This window comes from Tachyglossus aculeatus, chromosome 11 (genome assembly GCF_015852505.1).
Source record: "Tachyglossus aculeatus isolate mTacAcu1 chromosome 11, mTacAcu1.pri, whole genome shotgun sequence".
NCBI lineage: Eukaryota > Metazoa > Chordata > Mammalia > Monotremata > Tachyglossidae > Tachyglossus > Tachyglossus aculeatus.
Genome location: NC_052076.1, coordinates 71,198,046 through 71,223,486, shown reverse-complemented (window position 1 = coordinate 71,223,486; position 25,441 = coordinate 71,198,046). Strand labels below are relative to the sequence as shown.

General features: G+C 56.7%; 1 protein-coding gene across 1 annotated transcript in view; it reads left to right on the top strand.

The window, feature by feature from the left end:
* The first annotated feature begins 6,041 nt into the window (after window positions 1-6,041).
* The window catches only part of IGSF9B (immunoglobulin superfamily member 9B), a 73,839-nt gene continuing 54,439 nt past the window's right edge, over window positions 6,042-25,441 (top strand). Inside the window, 2 exon segments of the mRNA XM_038753523.1 lie at window positions 6,042-6,214; window positions 24,232-24,429. Coding sequence (XP_038609451.1) covers window positions 6,151-6,214; window positions 24,232-24,429 — 262 coding nt within the window. The 5' untranslated portion in view covers window positions 6,042-6,150.

The window sequence follows — 25,441 nt, the reverse complement described above, 5'->3', positions numbered from 1 at the left end:
GCGTGGCTCAGTGGAAAGGGCCTGGGCTTTGGAGTCAGAGGTCATGGGTTCAAATCCCAGCTCCGCCAATCGTCAGCTGCGTGACTTTGGGCAAGTCACTCAACTAATCTCTCGGCCTCAGTTCCCTCATCTGTGAAATGGGGATTAAGGCTGTGATCCCCACGTGGGACAACCTGATCACCTTGTATCCCCCCAGTGCTTAGAACAGTGCCCTGCACATAGTAAGCGCTTAACAAATACCATCATCATCATCATTATCAACCAGTCTGGGGGACAACACAGGCCACCCCCACCCCTGCCAGTAGTAGTAGTAGTAATGGCAGCAGTAGTAATTGTACTACCACTACTGGTGCTGGGGAAGCCGCGTGGCCTAGTGGAAAGAGCCTAGTCCATGGGAGTCAGGACCTGGGTTCGATTCCTGGCTCGGCCACGTGTTTGCTGTGTGACCTTGGGCAAATCACTTCCCATCTCTGGGCCTCAATTGCCTCAACTGTAAAATAATAATAAAAATAATGGCATTTATTAAGCGCTTACTATATGCCAAGCACTGTTCTAAGCGCCGGGGAGGTTACAAGCTGGTCAGGTTATCCCGTGGGGGAGCCCACAGTCTTCGTCCCCATTTTACAGATGAGGGAACTGAGGCCCAGAGAAGTTCAGTGACTTGCCCAAAGTCACACGGCTGACAATTGGCGGAGCTGGGATTTGAACCCCTGACCTCTGACTCCAAAGCCCGGGCTCTTTCCACTGAGCCACGCTGCTTCTCAAAATCAATCAATCAATCAATCGTATTTATTGAGCACTTACTGTGTGCAGAGCACTGTACTAAGCGCTTGGGAAGTACAAGTTGGCAACATATAGAGGCGGTCCCTACCCAACAGTGGGCTCACCGTCTTAAATGGGGATTAAGACTGTGAGACCCATGTGGGACAGGGACTGTGTCCAGCACGATTTGCTTGTATCCTCCCAGAGCTTAGTGGAGCGCCTGGCACACAGTAAACACTGAACAAATAACCGCAATTATTATTATTATTATTATTATTCTTAATAATAAGCCTGCAGTATAGTGGATTGCTCTCTTTAGGTGCCTGGGAAGGTTCAGTGGGACACCAGCTCTTCCCCTGTGGACCTCTTCTTTCCCTTGCACTCCAGCCAATCTCTAGATTGACTCGTGTCTCTGTGGCCACATACTGTGAGCCCACAGTCATTCAGCACCATGTAGCTGGCTCATTCAGCTTGGGAGGTTGCCAAGAGGCACACCGGGGCGGGAATGGAGTCCAAGGGTGGGGATGCCGTAGGTGGCATTGTGGGGGGCCGGGGGGGGGCCTCCGTGGAGAGGCTAACACTGCCAGTGCCCGGTCCTCCCACCCCAGGGGTGGGAGACAAGTTACTGAGAGGCTTTCTGCGTCGTCCGCAGCTCCCACCTCCGCTTTGCTCCGGCCCCTGAATAAAACATGAAAACAGAAAATCCATCTGCTCAGTGCCTGCCCTGTATCGGGCGCTCTTAAAGGTTAAAAACGACAGAGAGAAGAGGGGGCAGTTAACCGGGCCCAGATTCCGGTGGACGTCTTCCTGAGAGTTTTATTGACTCTCCTCCCCAGGCCAGGGCTTGGGCCGGTCCATTTCGCTTTCCGTTTACAATCCGTTTCGCTCCGCGGCCCGAGGCCTGGTCCTGGCAGAGATGCGGCCGCCACGCTGGGGGCAGTTTAGGTCAAAATAAATCTTTCCGTCGAGTCATTCCCTTTTCAAATGTCACAAAAGCGTCGCCATTGGTGCTGCCTTCGGACAACCTTTAAAAGGAAAATCCTCTTTGGGAATAACGTGGAGGATTTCCCTTCACCCCGGTCTTGCTGTATATTTGCAGCTTTATGGAAGCTGAAAATATCTTGACTCTCGGCTGGAGCCTTAGACCCAGCCCCAGCCCCAAACCCAGACTCAGCCTAGTCCCAGCCCAGCCTCAGCCCCGGCTCCAGTCCGAAACCCAGATTCAGCCCAGTCCCAGCCCGAGCCTAGTCCCAAACTAGCCTCAACCCGGCCCCAGCCCTGTCCCAGCACTAACACGGCTTGGACCCAGCCCAGTCCCTGCCCCTTCCCCGTCTCGACTCCATCCAGGGATAGCCTATCCCTAGCCCCCGTTAGCTCCCGGGGTAATAGCTTCTCAAGAGTTTGAGGTTCCCTTTCCTAGAAAGGCAGCTGTGCTCAGGTTGCCAAGATACAGTCCGGGTTGGAGTCAGCAGGCTGGATGAAATGATCTCCACAGATCCCTCCCAGTTTGGAAGGGCTGTGATTTCCACGACCACCGGGGAAGCCCTGCACCCGAGGCTGGCTGGATCCAGTCTTTGGGATGGGAGCCATGAAGGGGACATGTGCCCAGAGGCAGGCATAGAATCTACCCCCAGGGTCTGGTTAGTCCCGGGCCTCTGGAGGGAGGGAATTCTGGAAGTAGCCAATCTAGATCCGGAACTGGTTCAGATCGGAGAGTCCTTTCCATTGGGAGAATCAGCCAATGCGGGCGGGACAACCCAGGAGACTCTTTTCCCAGCCCGGGCTGATCAAACAACCCCTTTGAGTCTTCACCCCTATTTATCGCACATTCACAACGGGACGGTCCGAGGCTAATGGCAATCAGACAGATACGTGCAGTTCCTTCTCCGGTGAGGAGAATTCATTTTTATTATCATGACTATAAATGCGAGGTAGAGGGCAGGTATGTTACCCTACGCCAGGTCAGTTGAGGCCCACCATCTCTTTGGCGTAATCCAGGGCAACTCCCTGTAGGAGGTGGTCCTTTGTGGAAGGGATGGATGGGCCCCAGCCCCCAGCGAGAGAGGCTGCTTCCTAACAGAGGGAGGGAGCTTGGAATTGGGAATGGAAGTTGGGGGAGAGTGGATGAGAGAGAGTAGGCCTCCTGACCACGGTGTTCCAGAGTGATACTGTGGGATGTGAATTTGCACTTTGGTGCCTCCCCAGATGTGGCTGCATCTCAGGCTACGCGTTTCACTTTGTCTTGGAGCAGAGAAAAAGGGATGAGAAGATAAAAGGTGAGAGGAGCCTGGTGCTTAGTGTTGCGTCTCCCCTCGGCCCACCCGCTCCCGGGGCGAAGCGAGGTGAGGTGAGACACACAGAGGGTGCTCCTCAGGAGCGACCCATCCCGTTCCCTGACCTTGCCTTCCCGAGAGCTCCCCTCTCCTCCACACGCCAGGAGCAGGAAGGTCGTGGCTGGCAGGGGAGAGTCAGTTTGCCCGGAAGGCAATCAATGGGGGTAGTGATGGCCTCCAGCTGGGCTGCGGGAGCAGTAAATTGCGACTAAGGCTGCAGACCTGGGTGATCTGGGGGCTTCTCTCCAGGAGTAGAGGAGCCCCAGCTTATACGTGGGAAATGCCCGAGGCCTCTGCCGCAGCCTTTGCCTCAGAGCAGGATGGCCCGCCCAGTGGTCTGCCTACAGTCCAGAGAAAACATCACTTTCCCGGCCACTGACTTTGCTCCTTTCAGGCCTTCTCCTGCCCTGCTTGTACTGCCTTCCTTCCCCGGCCCTCGCAGAGGGGTTGGCTGCTGCCAGCCGTGCCCCTGGAGCTACCATTTCCCTGAACCGGTTCTTAGAGGCCGCCACCCTACCCTTTCCCACGGCTGTGACACCCCCCCCCACCTCTTCCCGACTCTGTCCTCTTTAGCGTCGGTCCCCCGGACCTCCACTTGATCATTCTGTCTGTCTGTCCTTCCCGCTGCCTGCCACACCGACGGTGTCGTTTCACAGCAGTGACGACCAGCCAAGTGGGACAGAGTGGTGGACTAAGCATAGTTGGGATGGGTGGAGCTCTTGGCAGTGGGCTTCCATCGCCCACGGGTGACCCAGCCCTCCCTCCGCCCCTCGCCACGCACTGTGGCCTCCTGGGACGGCCCGGTCTTTGACCACCTTGGGCGACGAGGAGCAGCAGTACAGTTCGGCATTCCTCCCAAGCTGCCGCCAGATCCCCAGGGCACTTTTGGGGGGGGCCGTGCCGTGTCTCTGCCAAAGCCTACCTCCCCCAGGGCCCAGATGTCCATGGGTCAGCTCTGCCACCTCGGGCAGTGGTCGTAACAGACGACCCTCTGATGAGACAAGGGGCCGCAGATCCTGCCGCCTTCCCCCCGCCACCACCCGACAACACACATCACCTGTGATGTGGATGCGACTCAGCCAAGCGTCAGCTCCTTAAGGAGACTCCCAGAGAACATCTACAGTCCCCGAGCCAAGTCCTGATTCTTGGTCCAACTCTGACCCCCGCCATCCAAGATCCTTCTGGCCAGCGGGGTGGGACCCGCCCCAACTTTGGGATTGCAGGAGGCCGGGACAACTGCCATCTTGCCTCCCAGAGTTGCCAGTGGCCAGTCTGGGTGGGGGGCCCGAAGGTGGCCGAGTCTACTGCTTGGCCGTATTCTTGGGGACAAAGTAGCCTCCACTCCCGCGCTGTCTCTCTGACCAAATGTGAATCCCGTATGGGACAGGGGCTGATTCTCTTGTTCAGACCTCAACGCTTAGTACGGTGCTTGGTACCTAGTGAGCGCTTAACAGATACCACAGAGATTGCTATCACTATTTTCTGCAGCCTCCTGGCGCAGGGTGAGGTGGTCGTTTTCGATCTATGTTTCCATGACACTCGCTCGCTGCTACAAATACCAGGAGAGGAAGGGGCTAAGGGGAAACCCTCCCATTCTCGTTCTAGGGATCCACGTTGCTCCGCCAGGATGGGCTGGGGTCTCCCTGCAGCCTCGCGTCCCCCTCTCCGTCCATTTCCCGCACAGGGGGCTAGGACGGGGGGAGGGTCCGCGTCATGCGCCCGGGCTTCGGAGTCAGAGTTCATGGGTTCAAATCCCGGCTCCCCCAGTAGTCAGCTGTGTGACTTTGGGCAAGTCACTTAATAATGAACAATGATGATAGAATTTATTAAGCGCTTACTACGTGCAAAGCACTGTTCTAAGCGCTGGGGAGGTGACAAGGTAATGAGGTTGTCCCACGGGGGGCTCCCAGTCTTAATCCCCATGTTCCAGACGAGGGAACTGAGGCCCAGAGAAGTGAAGCGACTTGCCCAAAGTCACCCAGCTGACAAGTGGCGGGGGCCGGGACTTGAACCCATGACCCCTGACTCCAAAGCCCGGGCTCTTTCCACTGCTGCGTCTCTCACTTAACGCCTCAGATCCCTCCTCTGGTAAATGGGGATGGAGACCGTGGGCCCCCCGTGGGCCAACCCGATCACCACCTTGAAACCTCCCCGGCGCTCAGAACAGTGCTTTGCACGTAGTAAGCGCTCTTAACCAATGACATCATCGTCGTTATCATTATTATGACGTGGAGGGGGCTGGCTGGAGAGAGGGAGGGGAGGTCAGGATGGGAGGGAAACTTTTCTCGGGCGTTTTCTGCGGCTTCGGGGACTGCACAGGTGACCGGAGAGATTCCCAGGGACTTCAGCTTGGGAATGGTCCCCCGTCAGGGAATTCTCGGCTGGAGGGGGCAAGGAGAGGTCATCCCTTCCAGGCCCCTCATCCCTCTGGATGCTGGGGGTCCCCTGCACCCTCGGAGGGGCCGTCGGTCCCGAAAGTTGCCATGCAGTGTGAGCAGGGAGCGGAGGAGAGACGCTAAAACGTCTCCTCCCTGGCAATGCGCATGATTCTGCGGCTCTGTGCACTGCACACTCCAACGCACCTTGAAACGGGGCTCGCCGGCCGCGCCCCGGGAGTGGCGGCGGCGCCGGCCAGTGGGCGGCCGCCCGCCGCGGGCCGCGGCCAATGGGCGGAGGGAGGGGGCGGGCCCTGGCGGGGCCCGGGGTAGGCTTCACCCGCGCTCCGGCCGGCCGGCGGAGAGGAGGGATGGGGAGGAGGCCGGGGAGGGGAGCGGGCCATGAAGACCAGCCGCGGCGGGGGACCCCCTCGGCCGGACCCGGGCCCCGAGAAAAACGGACCCGTGCACCTAGATACATAGATTGATTGATAGAGAGAGAGATCATCATCACAGATTGATAGATAGATCATCATCATCGTATTTATTGAGCGCTTACTATGTGCAGAGCACTGGACTAGGCGCCTGGGAAGGACAAGTTGGCAACATAGAGAGACGGTCCCTACGCTTCCAGTCGAAAAGAGATAGAATGAAGGTCCTGACTGGCGGGAGCTAGTACTATGATTTGGTATGTGGCCACTTGGCTAGCAAGTGTCATCGGCACCCGAGGGCTCGACGCTCAAGGTGAGTCGAAGTGCGGCCTCTCTGCCATCCATCCGACGGTGTGCGGAGCGTCGGGGATGTCCGACTTGGCAACGCGGAGAGGAAGAGGGATGGGGATCCAAGTTTCCCGGCCCGGCTTATCGCCACCCGGCCGCATCCCGGTCCGGGACGAACTTCCAGGGGGGCTCGGGGATGGAGGGGGATGGAGGGGGCGGGCAGCCCCAACTTGGCGACGTCTAGAGCCGGGCCCTGCCCCCGGGGAAGGGGAGCGCGGCCTCGAAGGGGGAGGTGGTCTCCCCCACGTCCCCCTCTCCATCCCCCCGTCTTACCTCCTTCCCTTCCCCACAGCACCTGTATATATGTATAGATGTTTGTACATATTTATTACTCTATTTATTTATTTATTTTACTTGTACATATCTATTTTATTTATTTTATTTTGTTAGTAGGTTTGGTTTTGTTCTCTGTCTCCCCCTTTTAGACTGTGAGCCCACTGTTGGGTAGGGACTGTCTCTGTATGTTGCCAATTTGTACTTCCCAAGCGCTTAGTGCAATGCTCTGCACATAGTAAGCGCTCAATAAATATGATTGATTGATTGATTGAGACGGAGAACCGAACCTGTTAACGAGATGAAATGAACAGCGTGGACGGGTGCGAGTCAGATAGGTGGAGGAAAGGGGAGGCGGGAGGAAGGAGGGGAGGAAGGCCTCCTGGAGGAGGGGAGCTCTCGGTGGGGCCTTGAAGGGAGGAGGAGGAGAAGCCGAAGAAGGGGGTCCCCGCCCGGATCGGAGCCCCCCCCCTGACGATTTCAATGACGGTTTGGAGAGCAGCAGGGGCAGCAGCAGCTCGGAGTGGGGAGAGGGGGTGGAGGGGACCGGCGTCGCGGGGGGAGGGCCGGGATCCAAGTAGTTAAGAGAGCAGGACGCCGCTCGGTCTCATCCGCTCTTCTCAGGAGGCCCCCCCCCCCCCACCCGTAGCTCGGGTGGGGAAACTGAGGCGGGGAGCGGGCAAGCGGAGGCCTCTGGGGATGCCAGAGCGCCCGCTGGTACCCGGGGATGCTCCGGGGCCGCCCTGGCAACCGCCGCGACGGGCACCGGCCGCTGGACGGTGAGCCGGCCGTCTGTAGATGTTGCCAGCTTGGACTTCCCGAGCGCTCAGTACAGTGCTCTGCACGCAGGAAGCGTCCAATAAATGCGATTGAGTGAATGATGGGACGGGCACCGACGGGACGGGCGCCGCTCCCGGAGCCGCTGCGCCCCCTGCTGGGAGCCCTGGTCAGCGGACCCGCTCCGAGGAACCATTCATTCATTCATTCATTCATTCATTCATTCATTCATTCATTCACTCACTCACTCACTCATTCATTCATTCAATCGTATTCATTGAGCGCTTACAATAATAATAATGATGGCATGTATTAGGCGCTTACTATGTGCCGTTCTAAGGCCCTCTATGTGCTCCTCTAAGCCGGGGAGGTTGCAAGGTGATCAGGGGGCTCACGGTCTTAATCCCCCCCCTTTCCAGATGAGGTGACTGAGGCCCAGAGAGGTGAAGCGACTTGCCCAAAGTCACCCGGCTGACAAGTGGCGGGGCCGGGATTTGAACCCGTGACCAACTTGTCCAGCGTGTACTTCCCAAGCGCTTAGTGCGGAGGTCATGGGTTCGAATCCCACCTCCCCCACATGTCTGCTCTGTGACCTTGGGTGAGTCGCTTCACTTCTCTGGGCCTCAGTTCCCTCATCTGTAAAATGGGGATTAAGACTGTGAGCCCCATATGGGACAACCTCATCTCCTTGTGTTCCCCCCAGCGCTTAGAACAGTGCTTTGCACATAGTAAGCGCTTAACAAATACCAACATTATTTATTTATTTATAAATACGATTGAATGAATTGACTGAATGAATGAATGAATGACCAGTGCCAGACACCTAGAAAGCACTTAAGAGATTCCACTATTATTATTATTACTACCACTACGACAACTACAACTACTGCAGCGCTTACAACAGCACTTTGCACATAGTAAGCGCTTAATAAATACTGTCATTATTATTATTATTATTATTACTACAACTACCACTACTGCTACTACTACGCCTGCTATGTGGTAGTCTGATGGAAAGAGCGTACAATTTTTGTGTCTATTAAAGTGCTTACTATGTGTCAGACACAGAGAAGTTAAGTGACTTGCCCAAAGTCACCCGGCTGACAATTGGCGGAGCCGGGATCTGAACCCACGACCTCCGCCTCCAAATCCCACGCTCTTTCCAATGAGCCACGCTGCTTCTAGACTGTGAGCCCGCCGTGGGGTAGGGACCGTCTCTATCTGTTGCTGACTTGTACTTCCCAAGCGCTTAGTACAGTGCCCTGCACACAGTAAGCGCTCAATAAATACGATTGAATGAACGAATATAGAGACGGTCCCTACCGTCGGCGGGCTCACAGGCCACTAGTCCTCCCCATCCTGAAGCCGTCCCGGAGATTGACCCCTGAAGAGCGGGAGGCGGCGGGGGCCCTGTCTGGAGAGCCAGAGCCGAGGAGCTGCCGTGGCGGGATCTTGGAGAAGAAAAGGCAAAGGACAGCCTCGGTGCTGGTCTTTCGGGGGCGGGGGCGACCAGTTTGTAGGCCTAAGCGGAAATGGAACATTGCAGCAGGAGGGATTTAGGTTAGATGTAAAGAAGGGCTTCCTGCCCCGGCGGCTCTTTGGACTTGGCTACCCGGAGGGATTGAGAATCCACTGCTTTAGGGGAGTTCCATTCCCTAGAACTGGAACGTTCTCCAGCCGCTTCCAGGACCGGACCCTCGGCCCTCCGCCTCCGCCGCACGACGGGCCTCCGGAGGGCCGGCGGGCGACGGAGACGCCGGGCATCGCGTGCAGCCTGCCAGCGGCTCCCAAGGGGCCGAGTTCCTTAACTCCTTGGGGGCGAGGGAATGAGGGAGCTCGGACTTCCCTTTCCCTCTCCACCCCCTCCCCGGCAGAGAGCAGCTGCCGGTGTCCTGGCTTGGGACACGTGCTCCGTGTGCGGCGGAAGATGGTTTAATGGGTCTGAGTGGTGTGCCAGGGGGCTCACTGCACCGTGTGTGTATATAATTAGGGTGTTCCGGGTGGGAGCTCATGGAGATTCAGCGTGTGTCATGGGAGAGGGCAGACTGGGTGTGTGGGTTTGCGCGTGTATACGCATCAGAGAAGCAGCGTGGCTCAGTGGGAAGAGCCCGGGCTTTGGAGTCAGAGATCATGGGTTCGAATCCCAGCTCTGCCATTTGCCAGCTGTGTGACTTTGGGCGAGTCACTTAACTTCTCTGTGCCTCAGTTACCTCATCCGTAAAATGGGGATTAAGACTGTGAGCCCCCCGAGGGACAACCTGATCACCTTGTAACCTCCCCAGTGCTTAGAACAGTGCTTTGCACATAGTAAGAGCTTAATAAATGCCATCATTATTATTATTAGTAGTAGTAGTATTATTAGGACTTTATATGTTCTCTGCCTCAGAACTCACCCAACGCCCAAGCGCCTGGAAGCTGGCATTGGGCCACTTGGAGACATCTCGGACTAGTGGCCCAGTGGAAAAAAGCAAAGGTCCCAGAGTCTGTTCTTTTACACTGGTCTGTTGTGTGACCTTCGGCAAGTCACTTAATCTCTCTGTGCCTCAGTTCCCTTGTCTGGAAAATGGGGACGCCTGCCTTTCCCTACCTCACGGAGGCACTGTGAGGATAATTCCAATCATCAAAATCATAATTTTGATTATTTATTATTATTTAGTATTCGCTAAGCGTTTACTATGTGTTGGTCATTGTTCTGAATGCTGGGGTAGATATCGGACCATCAGCGCCCACACGGGGCTCACATTCATTCATTCAGTCATATTTATTGAGCGGTTACTGTGTGCAGAGCATCGTACTAAGTGCTTGGGAAGTACAAGTTGACACGCTGTAAGTAGGAGGGAGAACAGGTATTCAATCTCCGTTTAAATGATTATAACGATAATAACGATAGTATTTGTTAAACGCTTACTGTGTGCCAAGCACCGCTCTCATTGCCAGGGGGCATACAAGGTAATCAGGTTGTCCCACTTGGGCCTCACAGTTTTAATCCCCATTTTACAGGTGAGGTAACTGAGGCACAGAGAAGTCAAGCGACCTGCCCAAAGTCACACAGCGGACAAGTGGCGGAGCCGGGATTAGAACCCACTCCCGGGCCCGTGCTTTTTCCACTAGGCCAAAGTCACTGATGTGAAAGCGCTTAGGACAGATAAAAGCGTTGTATAAATTCAAGAATGCTCTTCAAAGAGTTCTCTCTGGAAAGGCGGTGATGGTGGTCTTCCGTGGAAGGATGGAGAATTAGGGTCTGGGGAGCCGGGCAGGTCGTGGGTTTGGGGATGGGTCCACAAAGCGGGTTCCGACGTCTGTTGGCGGCTGTCCCGCACTCTCACCCTCGCACCGCAGCGGGGTGGTGGGAGCAGGTGCGATCTGCCTCTTGCTGCAGTGATTTGTGGCCATCTCCTCCCTGCTTCCCGTCATCCACCTTCCATGATGCTTGGCCTGCAGACTGCAGGTTGGCAGGGGGAAGGAGGGGGCTCAGGGGCCGGTGGGTGGGAGGAAGTAGCACTTAGTATAGCACCTAGTAAGTGCTTAACGCGTACCGTTACAAAAAAAATGTTGGATAATTCGCCCCTGGGGACCTGATTGACTGGGAGATGTTCCCAGAGTTGATCTCGGTCCGGGTTGGCCAGAGTGGTGGTGGGAGGGACAGGAAACTTCAGGAGGCTCCTAGTTCCCGGTGTCGGGATGACTGTGTCGATCGAAGGGGAGGCTGAGGTGATGCCGGGGCGGTCTGTGCCATCCCTAGCGCGTCATGGTCACCGCAGCCTCTAATGCCTTCCCGCACCCTCCCGTCTGCTTCTCCCCCGGCAGCTTGCAGGGGGTCCTGGGGCACCCCTCGATAGGGAGGGAGGGATCCTGGCTTCCGAGGAGTGAATGCGGACTTGTCTCTTTCCTGCTGGCACCTGTGGGGGCCGTGGATTGGGTTTACATGCATGTGGTTTACATGCTGGAAGTGGATGGAGAGACCGTGGTCCCCTGTGGGGGTGGGCAAAGGCTAGGGACCAACCTCCTGACTCCTGGGGGAGGAAAATCTGGGCCTGCCGGGTGGAGGTGGGGTGCGGGGAGCGGGCACCAGGACTCCAGCGTGAGAGCCTTTGGCCGTTTGGTTGGAACAGGTATTGGCTAAGGCCCAGCTCTCTCTGCCCATTTTGCTCCCCTGGCTGATTCATCCTGGGACTTGGGAGACGGGAGAGGCTGTACTCCCCCCTACTTCCCTGGACAGGCTCTCTAGCCACGGAGACTTTCCCTCAGGGAGCGTTGGCAGGGCTGGGGGAGGAGCCCGGCTTGCGGCAGGGTGGGATGCTGCTGGGGTTCCCTGCTGGGGGGCACTTTCAGTTACGACCTTGGTTCATCATCATCATCATCATCAATCGTATTTATTGAGCGCTTACTGTGTGCAGAGCACTGTACTAAGCGCTCGGGAAGTACAAATTGGCAGCATATAGAGACAGTCCCTACCCAACAGTGGGCTCACAGTCTAAAAGGGGGAGACAAAGCCAAACATACTAACAAAATAAAATAAATAGAAAAGATATGTACAAGTAAAATAAATAGAGTAATAAATATGTACAAGCATATATACATATATACAGGTGCTGTGGGGAAGGGAAGGAGGTAAGATGGGGGGATGGAGAGGGGGACGAGGGGGAGAGGAAGGAAGGGGCTCAGTCTGGGAAGGCCTCCTGGAGGAGGTGAGCTCTCAGGAGGGCCTTGAAGGGAGGAAGAGAGCTAGCTTGGCAGATGGGCAGAGGGAGGGCATTCCAGGCCCGGGGGATGACGTGGGCCGGGGGTCGATGGCGGGACAGGCGAGAACGAGGTACGGTGAGGAGATTAGCGGCGGAGGAGCGGAGGGTGCGGGGTGGGCTGGTGAAGGAGAGAAGGGAGGTGAGGTAGGAGGGGGCGAGGTGATGGTTCCCGTGGAAGGGGATTCAGACCTCTGGGGAAGCAGCGGAGCCCGCTGGAAAGAGCGGTGGCTGGGGATTCGGCGACCTGGGTTCTAATCCTGCTCTGCCACCTTTCTGCTGTGTGATCTTGGGCACTTCTCTGTGCCTCAGTTTCTTCATCTGTAAAATGGGGATTCAGTATCTGTTCTCTTTCCCACTGATACTATGCGCCCCATGTAGGAGAGAGACTGTGTCTGATCTGATCGCATTGCATTTAACACAGTACTTGGCCCACAGTAAGAACTTAACAAATACCACTATTATTATTATCTGTGTCGGGGGGATTGCTTCTCACGTGGCCCCTGGGATGGGCCAGTGTTGCCGTGAGATTTTGAGAGCCTCGGGTCCCTACCCGTCCTCCCCATCCTCTCCCCTTCCCCAACCCCGTCTCTATGTGTTGCCAACGTGTACTTCCCAAGCGCTTAGTACAGTGCTCTGCACGCAGTGAGTGCTCAGTAAATACGATTGAATGAATGAGTGAATGAACCCATCCTCCCCATCTTGTCCCCTGCCCCCACCCATCTTCCTCAACCTCTCCCGTGCCCCCATCCATCCTTCTCAGCCTCTCTCTTGCCCCCACCAATTCACCCCAGCTTCTCTCTTGCCCCAACTCACTCTCCCCTGCCCCTTCCCCTTCACCACAGCCCCTCCCTCACCCCCGCTCACTCTCGCGAGTCGGAAAAGAATTCCAGGATCAGTCATCGGCCCATCCAGCCCTGACTCTGGTGGCAGCACCAGGACTCGGGGGGGACCCAGGAGTGCTGCCCCTCTGGCCACCCATCCTCATCCGTAGGTGTGGACCACCCAAGTTATTGGTTCAGGGACCCGCCTGGGCCCTTTGTCTGCTAGTCCTCCCTCTTCCCTGGGAGGGATTTCTGGGCTCCTCCGGGCAGAGGGTACAGGGTCCCTCCGGCTTCAAGCCCAGGGCTGGGGGAGGCAGGGATAGGCCTCTCTCAGGTCACAGCGGGATGCCAGGGGTCGATGGACTGAGTAAAGCTGAGATTGGAGAGAATGCCCGGGTGACTCAGGTGGCGAAAGGCCCGGGCTGGGGCTGAGCAGGTGCTGCCGAGCAGGCCACTTCCGTAGGCTTCTCCCCCTTTGACTTCGTGGCCCTCCGTGGGAGCAGCCACACTTCTGCTGCAGGGGGTTGGAGTGGCAGGGGGAAAGGGGGTGGGGTTTCCAGGGGTCCACAAGGTTTTGGACACCGGGAGGAGGACACTGGTCACCTGCCCTTTTGTAGCCGGCCTAGCTGTGGCTGAGGGGCTGACAACTTCCTCGACGGGAAGTTTTAGACTGTGAGCCCACTGTTGGGTAGGGACTGTCTCTATATGTTGCCAATTTGTACTTCCCAAGCGCTTAGCACAGTGCTCTGCACATAGTAAGCGCTCAATAAATACGATTGATGATGATGATGATGACGGGGCCAGCAGGAGATGAGAGTCAGTGAGCCCCCATTCTAGGCCCACAAGGGGCCAGGTGCCATGGACAGGGCTCAGAAGACAGGAAAGTGAATGGGCTCCTGCCTCCTGTCTTTTCCCACTCCAGTTCTACTTCACTCTGCTGCATGGATCGTTTTTTGACAAAATCATTCAGTTCATATTTCCCCACTCCTCAGGAACCTCCAGTGGTTTCCCATCCACTGCCGTATCAAGCAGGAACTCCTTACCATTGGCTTTAAGGCACTCTCCCTCCCACCCCACCTCACCACAACCCAATCTGTATACCCCACTCCTCTATCACTCCTTACTTCGATTTCGACTCTCCTGCCACTAGCCCTTGTTAATGTTCTCCCTCGGGCCTGGAACTCCCTCCTCCTTCATTTGTGACAATCCACCACGCTTTCCATTTTCAGAACCCTCCTAAAATCACATCTTCTCCAACATTCCTTCCCAGACAAAGCCCTCATCTCCCCTTACCCACCCTCCCCTCTGTGTCGACTGTGCACTTCCTGAGTATCCCCTAAGCAGTTTACCACTCCAGCCCCACAGCACTTACATACATAGCCTTATAGGCTACTATTTCCCCTATCTGTCATTTATTTTAATATTTGTCTCCCCTTTAAACTATAAACTCCTTGTGGGCAAGGGTCTTTTCTACCAACTCTATTGTATTGTACAGGATCCTGCTGGGATCCTGGTGGGATGAGACAGTAGGGGAGGGGACTAGGGACAGATGGATTTGCACCTCCCTGGGGCTCACCCTCTCTCCCTCCCTCCTTCTTCCCTCCTTCCCTCCTTCCCTTCCTCCTCCTCCTCCATTCTTTCCTTCCCCCTCCTCCTATCTCTCTTCCTTTGATTCTTTCTCATTGTCCTCCTTCCTTCCTTCCTTCCTTCCTTCCTTCCTTCCTTCCCTCCCTCCCTCCCTCCCTCTCTCGCTTCCTCCCTCCCTCTCATCCTCTCTCCTGCTCATCATCTCTCTCTCCTTCCTTTCCATCAGGCCCAGGCCCCATCAGCTAGCGGCTACTGACCTATTTTTCCTTTGAAGTCTTCCTGCACTGCCCTGCTCGCTGTTTGACCAAACCAAGGCTGAGGGGAAGTTAGGAGCATCAGGAGCTCGTGTTTTGGGTGGGGTGCGCCCTCCCCCAGCCCGTCCCCCACAACCATCAGCCCATCTCCTACCTCTTTTCAGGGGAATCCCGGGGCTGTTGGGCCCCAGGAATCGGGCACCTGAGAGGGGCCTGGGACCCAGGGGAGAGACAAGGTGACCTAGAACCTCTTGGTCTACAGGGGACAAGGCTCCCCTTCCTCCTCCTCCTATCTTTTTGCCTCCTCCGCCTCCCCCCACCCCTTCCTCCTCTTCCTCTTCCCCTTACTCCTCCTCCTCCATTTCCTCCTCTTTGATTCCTTCCTCTTTCTCCTTCTCTCTTTTACTTCCTCCCTCTCCTCCATTCCATCCTCCTCCTCTATCACCTCTTTCTCCTCCATTCCTTTCTTCTCCTCCTGTTTCATCTTCTCTTCCACTTCCTCCTCGTTATCCTTGTCAGCATTTACTAAGCACCTGCTGCATGCAGAGAAGACTGAACCAGAAATGGAAGACAATATCCCTGCCCACGAGGAACTGACATTCTAATGACACCAGTCCAGACCTCGCCAGCAGGAGAGGTAGAGGCAGGGAGAAGCCAGAGGAAATGCCCTGTGGTCTCCCAAACTGCATGGGCTGTGCAGGTTGGAAGATCACTTCCGGGCCTTCCCTGCCTTCTTCTCCGAAGGGCACAGACTTCAACTGCAGCAAGAGGAATTGCGGTCATATTTTTAGGAAGAACTTCCTGGCCATGAGGTTTGCAAGACACCAAGGGTGTTTGGGGAGGTTCCTGTGGAAATGATGATGATGATGATGATGATGGTATTTGTTAAGCACTTACTATGTGCCAAACACTGTTCCAAGCGCTGGGGTAGATACAAGGTAATCAGGTTGTGCTACATGGGGCTCAAAGTCTTTAATCCCCATTTTACAGATGAGGGAACTGAGGCACAGAGAAGTTAAGTGACTTTCCCAAGGTCTCACGGCAGACAAATGCCCGAACCGGGATTAGAACCTACGGCCTCGGGCGAGAAGAGGGGAGGTGACACTTTTCCTAGGATGGTTTAAGTGCTGTATTGCCCAGAGGCAGAGGGATGGACCAGAGGATCCCGTGAGATGCGAGAAACTGAATCCATCTGTCCAGGGCATGGAAACATCTCGACATTGGAGTGTCAGGATGGGGATGGAGGGACTAGGCCTGGCTGAAGGAAACTGGCTCTGGCTGCCAGGTGGCTTTGGGGACCCCAGGCTGGAATGGTGGAAGCTGGGGTCCGGGTCAGAGAGGAGGGAACACTCACCAGGGATTTCAGAATTCCCAGAGGGCTTCAGTGTCCCGCCCTTCCCCTGGAGGAGGGGCCGGAGCAGGCCTAGCGGGGATGCAGCGTTTGGATGTGGGGTTGGGGCCCGGTGTCTGGCGTGGGTACTTCTGGCTTTTCTGCTGAGGAGCCATTAAAGGAGAGGAGCCAAGATTGAATTACCGACTTCCTTCCTGTCAGCGGGTCTGCGGGGAAGGGTTCGTGGCGATCCGATCCAATCGAGAGCTAATTAAAGTTGCTAATAGCATCCGAAGCCCCGTGGCTGGCTAGAGAGAGCAGCAAGGAGAGCCATGCAGCTAGGAGCTGGCGGTAAAGGTCCCCACCAAAAGCCCCTCCTCCCTTTGCGCCCTCCCCCTGACCCATCCCCTACAACCGTCAGCCCATCTCCTACCTCTTTTCAGGGGAATCCCGGGGCTGTTGGGCCCCAGGAATCGGGCACCTGAGAGGGGCCTGAGACCCAGGGGAGAGACAAGGTGACCTAGAACTTCTTGATCTGAACTGTGAGGTCTTCCCTTGGGGGTTTTTTTGGGCATGCATCCTAGGCCGTGCTAGCCAGCCTGAAGCCTTTAGAAGGGGAGACACCCCCCTAACACATCCCCTCCAGCAGTGGGTGGAAAACATTTTGTGGACAGAAGAGTCAAGGGAAGTGAAACCTTTGAGCAGTTGGTATGCACAGCGCCAATCGTACAATTTAATCAATCCGTCAAGCGATCGTGGTATTTATTGAGCACTTACTGTGTGCAGAGCAGCAGTGAACTCAGAGCTTGGGAGAGTATAATACAACAGAGTTAGTAGACACAAGGGACTTAGAAGGAACTTACAAACATGCCTTAGCATAGCTCACTAAGCAGTGAATCTAGTGGTTTTTAGTGTCCTGTCCCCATCCGTGCACTACGCCCACTCGGTGGGAGCTGGGCCAGATTAATCACCTTACCCCCGGTGGCCCCAGGACTATTTGGTTTTATGGGGCCCCCATGTGACATAATAATAATAATAATAATAATAATAATGGTATTTGTTAAGCACTTCACTATGTGCCGAGTACTGTTCTAAGCGCTGGGGGAGGGATACAAAGTGATCAAGGTTGTCCCACATAGGTCTCACAGTCTTAAGCCCCATTTTACAGATGAGGTAACTGAGGCACAGAGAAGTTAAGTGGCTTGCCCAAGGCCACAAGGTTGACAAGTGTCAGAGCCGGGATTCAAACCCATGATCTCTGACTCCCAAGCCTGGGCTATTTCCACTGGGCCATGCTGCTTCTCTAAGATGTCATTGTGATGAGCTGCACATGGGGCAATGGGAAGAAAAGGAAGGGGAACAGAGGGGAGAGGACGGCAGGGGAGAGGAGGAGAAGGAAGCATAGAGGAGTCAAAGGGAGGGGAGGGAAAGGCAGGGATGGAAGAAGAGGGGAGCAGGGAAAAAGAAAGGAGGGAAGGGGGAAGCTAGGTTCTGTTCCCTTCAGCCCCGGGCAAGACACTGTTCCCCTCTCCGGTGGCCACCAAAAGTTTCTGGCTGGGCTGCTCGGGCACAGAGATGGGGCGAGGGTGGCTTGGGGCTGTGTGGGCTGTGTCTAAGTACCAGCTCTGCCTCTGCCCTTCCTCCCACTTGTGCCCATCAGTCCTCACCATCTTCCTCTTGTCCTCTCGACTGTGAAGAGCGGTTGTGCCCCGTGCAGTCTCCAGGGAGGGCAGGGCTTTCCCTCTGTGATGGGGGTGGGAAGCCGGGGGTGCGGGGTGGGCAACCCAAGAGACGCGGGGCCGGCCCATGCTGGGCCACAAAGTTCCCTGAGCCGCCGCAAGCTCTCGGCAGGGGCTGGTTCTGTGGCCTTCTGGGTGGCTTGTCGGGGGAGGTCGGTGCCCATGCCCCACTCGGTTCGGGGGTATCCAGATAGGCTGCCTTATGCTGGGAGGGCTTGGGGTCTTTCTGGAGCTGCGCTTCCCATGTGCCAGCTGCCAAGTCTATCAGGTAGCCCTGGTGCCGACTGCGGCGGCAGCGGCACCGTACATAGTGGGGTGCTTAGGAGTGTCTGGGGTGCTCAGGGGTGTCCCCTGAGCCCGAGGCCCTGGGTGGTGGTTAGACGTATCCCCCTTCCCAACCTGGATGGAGCCTCATTGATTTCCAAGAAGAGCAGACATGGTGCCCAACCATAGGTTGCAGGCCCCTGCCCTGCATAAAGTGTGGGTCAGGCCTGGAGGCAGGATGGTGACCAGTATGACCTTGGGGGGACTCCACCTCGCCTGCCTTCTCTGCAGGTGTGGAATGCTCACCTCTCCCCATCTTCTGGCCCTGGCCCACCCCCAAGAGGGGCAGAGACTGTGTCCGACCCGCTTATCTCGTATCTCCCCCAACGCTTAGTACAGTGCCTGCTAAGTAATAAGCACTTACCAATACAATTTGAAAAACCACGGTTTTAAAATTACTATTATTATTGTTATTATTATTATTCCCCTGGCCCACCCCTGCTCCCCTTCCCGTCCCCAGCTGTCAGGAGAGGCTTTCCCTCTGCCGTTCCCGGGATCTCCTCCCGCGGGGTGGGAGACAGTGCAGTCTCCAGAGTCAGCAGGGATTATTTTTAGAGCGGCAGATGGAGGTGGTGGTGGTGGTGGCTGGCGTTGGTATTATTAGACCACAGGGCTCCGGTTTGGGGAGTCTGTGATGCCAGTGGGGCTACCCCGATGAGGAGGGGTTGGGGGGCCGGGTGCCAGACAGGGGGGCTCAGCAGCCTCAGCCAGCCAGGCTGGGCAGATGTTGTCAGAGTCCCTGCCCGCCTCCATGCCCATTCATTCGTTCCGTCGTATTTATTGAGCGCTTACTGTGTGCAGAGCACTGCACTGAGCGCTTGGGAAATACAAGTACATATAGAGATGGTCCCTACCCAACAGCGGGTTCACTGCCCGTCTCCCTCCTGTTCTCCTTACCCCAGCCCGTGTTAGGGGCAACCAGGCCAGACAGACCCTATCAGAATCCTTGTCTCCACCCATCCCCAGATCATCTGCCCCCTCACCCCTGCCCCTTCCATGAGCAGCCAGGCAAGGCAGACCCTGTCGGAGTCCTTGCCCCAGTCCGTGCCCAGATCACCTGTCCCTCTCCCTGCCATCCCCCGTCATCCTGACCCCTATCAGGAGCAACCGGGCAGGTAGGCCATATCAGAATCCCTGTTCCCACCCATGCCTAGATAATAATAACAGTAATGGTATCTGTTAAGCATTTACTTGGTGCCAAGGGCTGTTCTAAGCCCTGATCTTGCCGTGCCAGGGGCAGTCAGGCCAGGCAGACCCTGGCAGAATCTTTGCCCCAATCTGTGCCCAGTTCATCTGCCCCTCTCCCTCCCATCCCCCTCGCCTTTGGCCGCTTGTCATCATCCAGGCCCTCCTCCCCCACCTCTCCCACAACTCCCATTTCCTGCTGCCCCTTGCTGCCCAGCTCTCCCTGCTCAATCAGTGGGGAATTCCATCTCTTCCCCTCTCTGCCGATGTGATGGCTCAGTGCCCTGACCCCACCTTACTTTTTCTCCTGCTCCTGTCATCAGGGGCTCTTGGGCTGGTGCTCCCAGGCCATCTGCCTAAAGATCTCTGGGTTTGTCTTTCTCCTCCCTCTCCGTAGCTGTGTTTCTCTGCCTCTCCCTCATCCTGTGCATCTCTGTGCCTGGTGGTCCTTGAGCCTTGCTTTGATTTCCCCTCTCCCTTCCAGACCTGGACTCTCCCAACCCTATCTCCCTCCCCCTCTAGACTGTAAGCTGCTTATGGGCAGGGAGCGTTGTGTGGTACTCTCCCAAGCGCTTAATGGAGTGCTCTGCATGCAGTAAGCAGAAGCAGTGTGGCCTAGTGGTTAGAGCACGGGCCTGGGAGTTAGAGGGATTTGGGTTCTAATTCTGTGTCTGGAACTTGTCTGCTGTGTGACCTTGGGCAAGTCACTTCATTTCTTTGTGCCTCAGTTACCTCATCTGTAAAATGGCATTGACTGTGAGCCCCATGTGGGACGTGGACTGTGTCCAAACTAACTAGCTTGTATCTACCCCAGTGCTTAGTACAGTGCCTGGCACAGAGTAAGCACTTAACAAATGCCATAAAGAAATAAGCGTTCAATAAATAGGATCGATAGATTGCAGGCCCAGCACTGCTTGAACACAACTTCTCAGTGATCCTCCTCTGTCCTCCCTTCCTCTTTGCTGCATTTCCGCGACTGGGTCCTCTCAGCTCACTTATCCATTTAGCTGGACCAGGGAGAGGACGCGCTGACCTTCTCATCTTAACTGGCAGCCCGAGGCCTCCCCAGAGGAGCGAGACTCTCTCATTTATTTATTTATTACTTATTACATCTTCTGGAAGGAAGGTGTTTCACTAGAACAAATGGAGTTTACGATTCAGAGGCGGGAGAGTTGCCGGCTTGGAGGGAGGGATCTGCTGAGGATGTATCTTGTGCATGTGTGTGTATGTATGCATGCGTGCGTGCGTGTGTATGTGTGTAGTTGGAGGGAAAAAAGGATAAATATTCCAGGAGCCAGAATTAGTGGGCAGTGCCGTGAAGTTGGCAGAGCAGGGATTGTGCCTGCTAGCTGTTTTTTTTTTTTTTGCTGGCTCAGACAGCCCCAAGCTGGCTATACCAGAGCAGGGGCCCTGCAGTCTCTGGACACCACCAACTTCCAGGGGAGAGAGACCAAGCTGAGGCCTAGGAGTGTGGCTCATCCCAAGGCTCTGGGCCCTTATCATGTCTCTGGCTTCCCCAGTCGGCCTCGGGGAGTTGTCCTTGCAGAGGTGATCTGGGGCTGCTCAGCTGCTGTGGCGGGGGGGACGGGGGGCTGGGGGGAGAGAGAGAGAGAGAGATGCTGTTCTGAGAGCAGGATTCTGGGGGTAGGTTGGGACAGGAGGGCCTGGGGATCACTGCCCTCAGGGAGGATGTCTTGATGCCCAGGATCCAGGCTGCTCATAGATCTGGGCTGCTGAGGTCTAGGGCTGCTGAGGTCTAGCACTGCTGAGGCCTAGAACTGGAAGGGGAGGGGAGGTGAGGGGAGGAGCTATATTTGCTCTGTCACCAAATCCTGTCTGTTCTGTCTTCACAGCATCGCTGAAATCCACCCTTTCCTCTCTATCCAAACTGCTACTGTGCTGATCCAAGCATTTGCCCTATTCCACTTTGATTACTGCACCAGCCTCCTCGCTGATCTCCCTGCCTCCTGTCTCTCCCCACTCCAGTCCATACTTTACTCTGATGCCTGGGTCATTTTTCTACAAAACCGTGTAGTCCACGTTTCCCCACTCATCAAGAACCTCAGATCATTTTCTGGCCACCTTCACATCAAAGAGAAACTCTTCACCATTGGCTTTAAAGCACTCAATCAGCGTGCTCACTGACATCCTACTACATTCCAGCTCTCACACTTCACTCCTCTAGCGCCAGCTTGCTCACTGTGCCCTGACCTCACCTTTCTTGCCGCTGATCCTTTTCCCACATCCTCCCTCCCCCTCCATCCATCCAGACCACCACTCTCCCCGCCTTCAAAGCATTATTACGGTCACATCTTTCTTTGGTTGTATTTTTTAAGTGTTTACTCTGTGTCAAATACCGTTCTAAGTGCTGGGGTAAGTACAGGTTAAATTAGGTCGGACACAGACCTCTCCTGCATGGGGCTCACAGTCTAAGTAGAAGGGATAAAAGTATTTGATCCTCATTTTATGGTTGAGGAAACTCAGGCACAGAGAAGTTAATGATTTTCTCAAGGTCACACTGCAAGCAGTTGACAGAGTTGGGATTAGAACCCAGGTCCTGTAACTCCTAGGCCTATGCTCTTTCCACCAAGTCCTCTTTTCCCTGACTCCCTCGGCTGTGGACTTGGAGCTGTTCCCTTTGGGACAGTAAGCGCTCAATAAATACACTTCATTGATTGAGAGATGGAAGGAGGAGCAGATCCTGGTGGGGTTGGGTCGTCCTTTTTTGCCCCCTGGGAGGGGGAAGAAGTGGGCGTCTGTTCCCGGCGGGGGGAAGGCGAGGCAGTGGGTAGCTTCCATGGCCCCTAGGCCCCACTGTGTGAAGAACGGCGCCGAGGAAACCGCCTGGCTCGGCTGCTGGCAGAAGTTGGGGCTCGGACAGTGCCCTCAGAGGAGGAGAGGCCTCGGCGGATCTCTGGGCAGGCGGGTTGGGGCCCGGAGGCCTGCAGGGCCTGGCAGCTGTGGGAGGGAGCTCGGGAGTGTGAGTGTCTTGGGCTCTTTGGCGATGCAGCGAAAATGAAGCAGAGGAAGGTGTGAACGAGAGCTCTGGGGATGCGAACAGCAGGGCCTTGAGAGTGTCCCCCTTCCCCCTCCATTCTCCATCTACCGTTCCCCGGGCTGCCAAGTACCTTCCCGCTCCCACCTGGGGATTAAAGGTCAAAAGGTTCACCCTCCCTGCATGCCAGCAGCCCCCCACCTCTGAATATGCCCACCATCCTGGGGATACCCAGGGGGACAATGGGCACCGTGCAGATTTTATCACCGCCCCTGGCGAACAGCCCCATGCAGCCCACCCCCACCTGGCGCAGAGCTTTCTCCCCCGGAAAATCTCTGCCTTTCCTTTGCATTTCCCAGCGGCTTTGCAGTGTCGACGCACGTGCACACACTCACAAGCACACACACACATTTGTGTTTGCACACCCGAGCATGCATGCACTTCGAATGGTGCCCAGCGCTTAGAACGGTGCCCCAGCGCTTAGAACAGTGCTTTGCACATAGTAAGCGCTTAATAAATGCCATTATTGGTATTATTGTGCACACATACAGGCACACACATCCACATGTGCGCACACACGCTTGGCCGCGCACACCCATCCTCTCTCGCCGAGAGCTATATATATATATATATATATATGTATGTATGAGAGGCATCCATCGATGCACCTGCAGATCCTCTGGCTGGCTGTGCCCCCATTGCAGTACCTCCCGACTTGGTTTCCCCCCCTGCCAGTCGGGCCCCCCCCCGCTGCCCTCCCCGGGGGTCCCCGGGCAAAGGAGGCGGTGGGACAGCCCTGGGCATTCGCCCGCTGCACCCCGGCCCCCACCATCCCCCGGCTGGACCCTTGCCAGCGGCTCTGGGGGAGGGGATCAGGGAGCTTGCCGAGGCTGCCGGCAGGTGAGTCCACCGCTCAGCTCCAAAAATAATCCAGTGCTCTTAGCCTCCTTTGGTGGAAAACAGTGATGTCACCTGCAGCCAATGAGAGCGGGGCCGGCCTGCCTCGGCCTCCCTCCGCTGCTCGCCGAGAGGCCGGTCGGTTGGCCGGGTGCTATGCTCTCCCCAGAGGACCGGGCTGCAGGAGGCCCTGGTCACCCTTCCTCCTGCCCCGGCCGGTCCGGGCTGCCCCGTGGGCATCTTCCGGGCAGTGTCCCCAGCCAGGCCCGACCGTGCCCGGCCTCCTCGCTCCGTGCCCTCATGACTAGGAGGAGTGATGTAGGCCCGGGCAGGGGAAGGGCTGCCTCTGGCAGCTGTTTGGCCCCCCTCATCCTTCCACCTCAAGCCCCCCCACCCCGGCCAGGTCTGCAGCTCCTGAGGGGCGGGGGAGCCGGGCTAGGGTGGTCCTCCCCGGATCCTCGCCACGACCCTGTTTCTGATGCCGCTGATGAAGTCGCCTGTCACGGAGGCCGAACGTGGCCTGCGGTGGGATGGCTGGGAGGGGAGGGGCTGCTGCCCAGGGGACACCCCGGGACTGGTTGGAGGGGTGACCGGGGACCTGGCTTGGCGTCTAGGGCCAGTGGCCCAGGGCAAACTGGGGTGGGCCCGCTGCGGTGCCTGAGGGCCGGGGTCACGGGAAGGGAGGGTCATGGGAAGGGCCGTTTGTGCCCTCCTCCTCCTCCACTACTGTCCCTTCCCCACTCCCGGCTGAGCACTTTTGGGGGGAGGGAGGGGCCCTTTCTCTTAATAATAATAATGATGGTATTTGTTAAGCGCTTACTATGTGCGAAGCACTGTTCTAAGCTCTTCTCCCCATACTCCCCCGTCTTGGGCCTCACGCGGGCAGGGGGTCAGGGCCCTTGGCAGGGAGCGCAGTGGCTGCCCCCATCCGAGGTTGCGCCCCTGTGGCAAGTGACCGCTCAGGGCCCTGTGGCCCCCGAAGGCCAACCCATCCTCAGTCCCCTCCCCTCCCTCTCCCTGCCCTTCCCCGCTTTCCCTTGCCCCGTTGGCTCTTGCAGGTGCTCATGGTTTGCGGGAGGAGCCGGAGTTTGTGACCGCGCGGGCAGGCGAGAGCGTCATCCTGCGATGTGACGTGATCCACCCGGTCACGGGCCAGCCGCCCCCCTATGTGGTCGAGTGGTTCAAGTTTGGGGTGCCCATCCCCATCTTCATCAAGTTTGGCTACTATCCCCCCCACGTGGACCCCGAGTATGCAGGTGAGGCTGGGTCCGTGACCTTCCGTGGGGTGGGGCGTCCGCTTCACCTCCGAAAACCCGAACCCAGAGGCCCCCTACCTCTGCCTGGGACGGATCTGAGCCCCACTCTTAGGGTGGCGAGCCTGGGCAACCGGGCTTTTTCCTGCAGGACCCCAGAGTGACCGCCTCTCTCCCTCCCACCCGGCTTCCCGTCCCTCACTCCTTCAGGGGATCAGAGCCTCTGCACCTCCCCACCCCGCAACAATCGCCCCCGGCTCTCGTGAGGACGGGAACCCTCTTGTTTGTTCGGTTTCTGCCTGTCTCTGCTGCTTTCTCTCTCACTCTGGGTCTCTCTTTGGCTCTCTGCTTGCCTCTCTCTCTCTCTGTCGCACCACACCTCTGACTCGGTCCCTCGCTCCGTCTCTCTACTTCCGTGTTTGTTGCAATAGCTCTATCCCTCTCTATCTAGGTCTGCCTCTCTGTCACCCTCGCTTTGTTCCCTTTCCGCTCTGCTTGGTTTTAATTAAGTGGCCGGGAGGAGCCAGGCGGGAGAAGGTTAGGGGAACTGGGATGCTGGCTCTGAGGGCGGGCTCTGTCCTCGCGATCTCTCTCTAGGCCAGAGTGGAGCCTGGCCCTCTGCAGGGAGCAGGGACAAAATGACAGGAGGAGAAGGGACAGAGGAGAGAGGAGGATTAGAGGGATCATGGGGAGAGTGGTGCAAGGAGAAGGGGATCGAGATGGAGATAAGGGTTTGGGGAGATGGGGGAGAGGGAGGAAGATGGGAAGAGAGGGAGATGAGGAGGGGGGAGAGCGAGAGGGGGAGGGAGATGGGAAGAGGAGAGGGCTGGAGATGGGGCAAGGGGCGAGAGAGGGAGATGGGGAGAGAGGGAGAGGAGGAGGGGGGAGAGCGGTGGGGGAGGGAGATGGGAAGAGGAGAGGGCTGGAGATGGGGCAAGGGGTGAAAGAGGGAGATGGGGAGAGAGGGAGAGGAGGAGGGGGGAGAGCAGTGGGGGAGAGAGGTGGGAAGACGAGA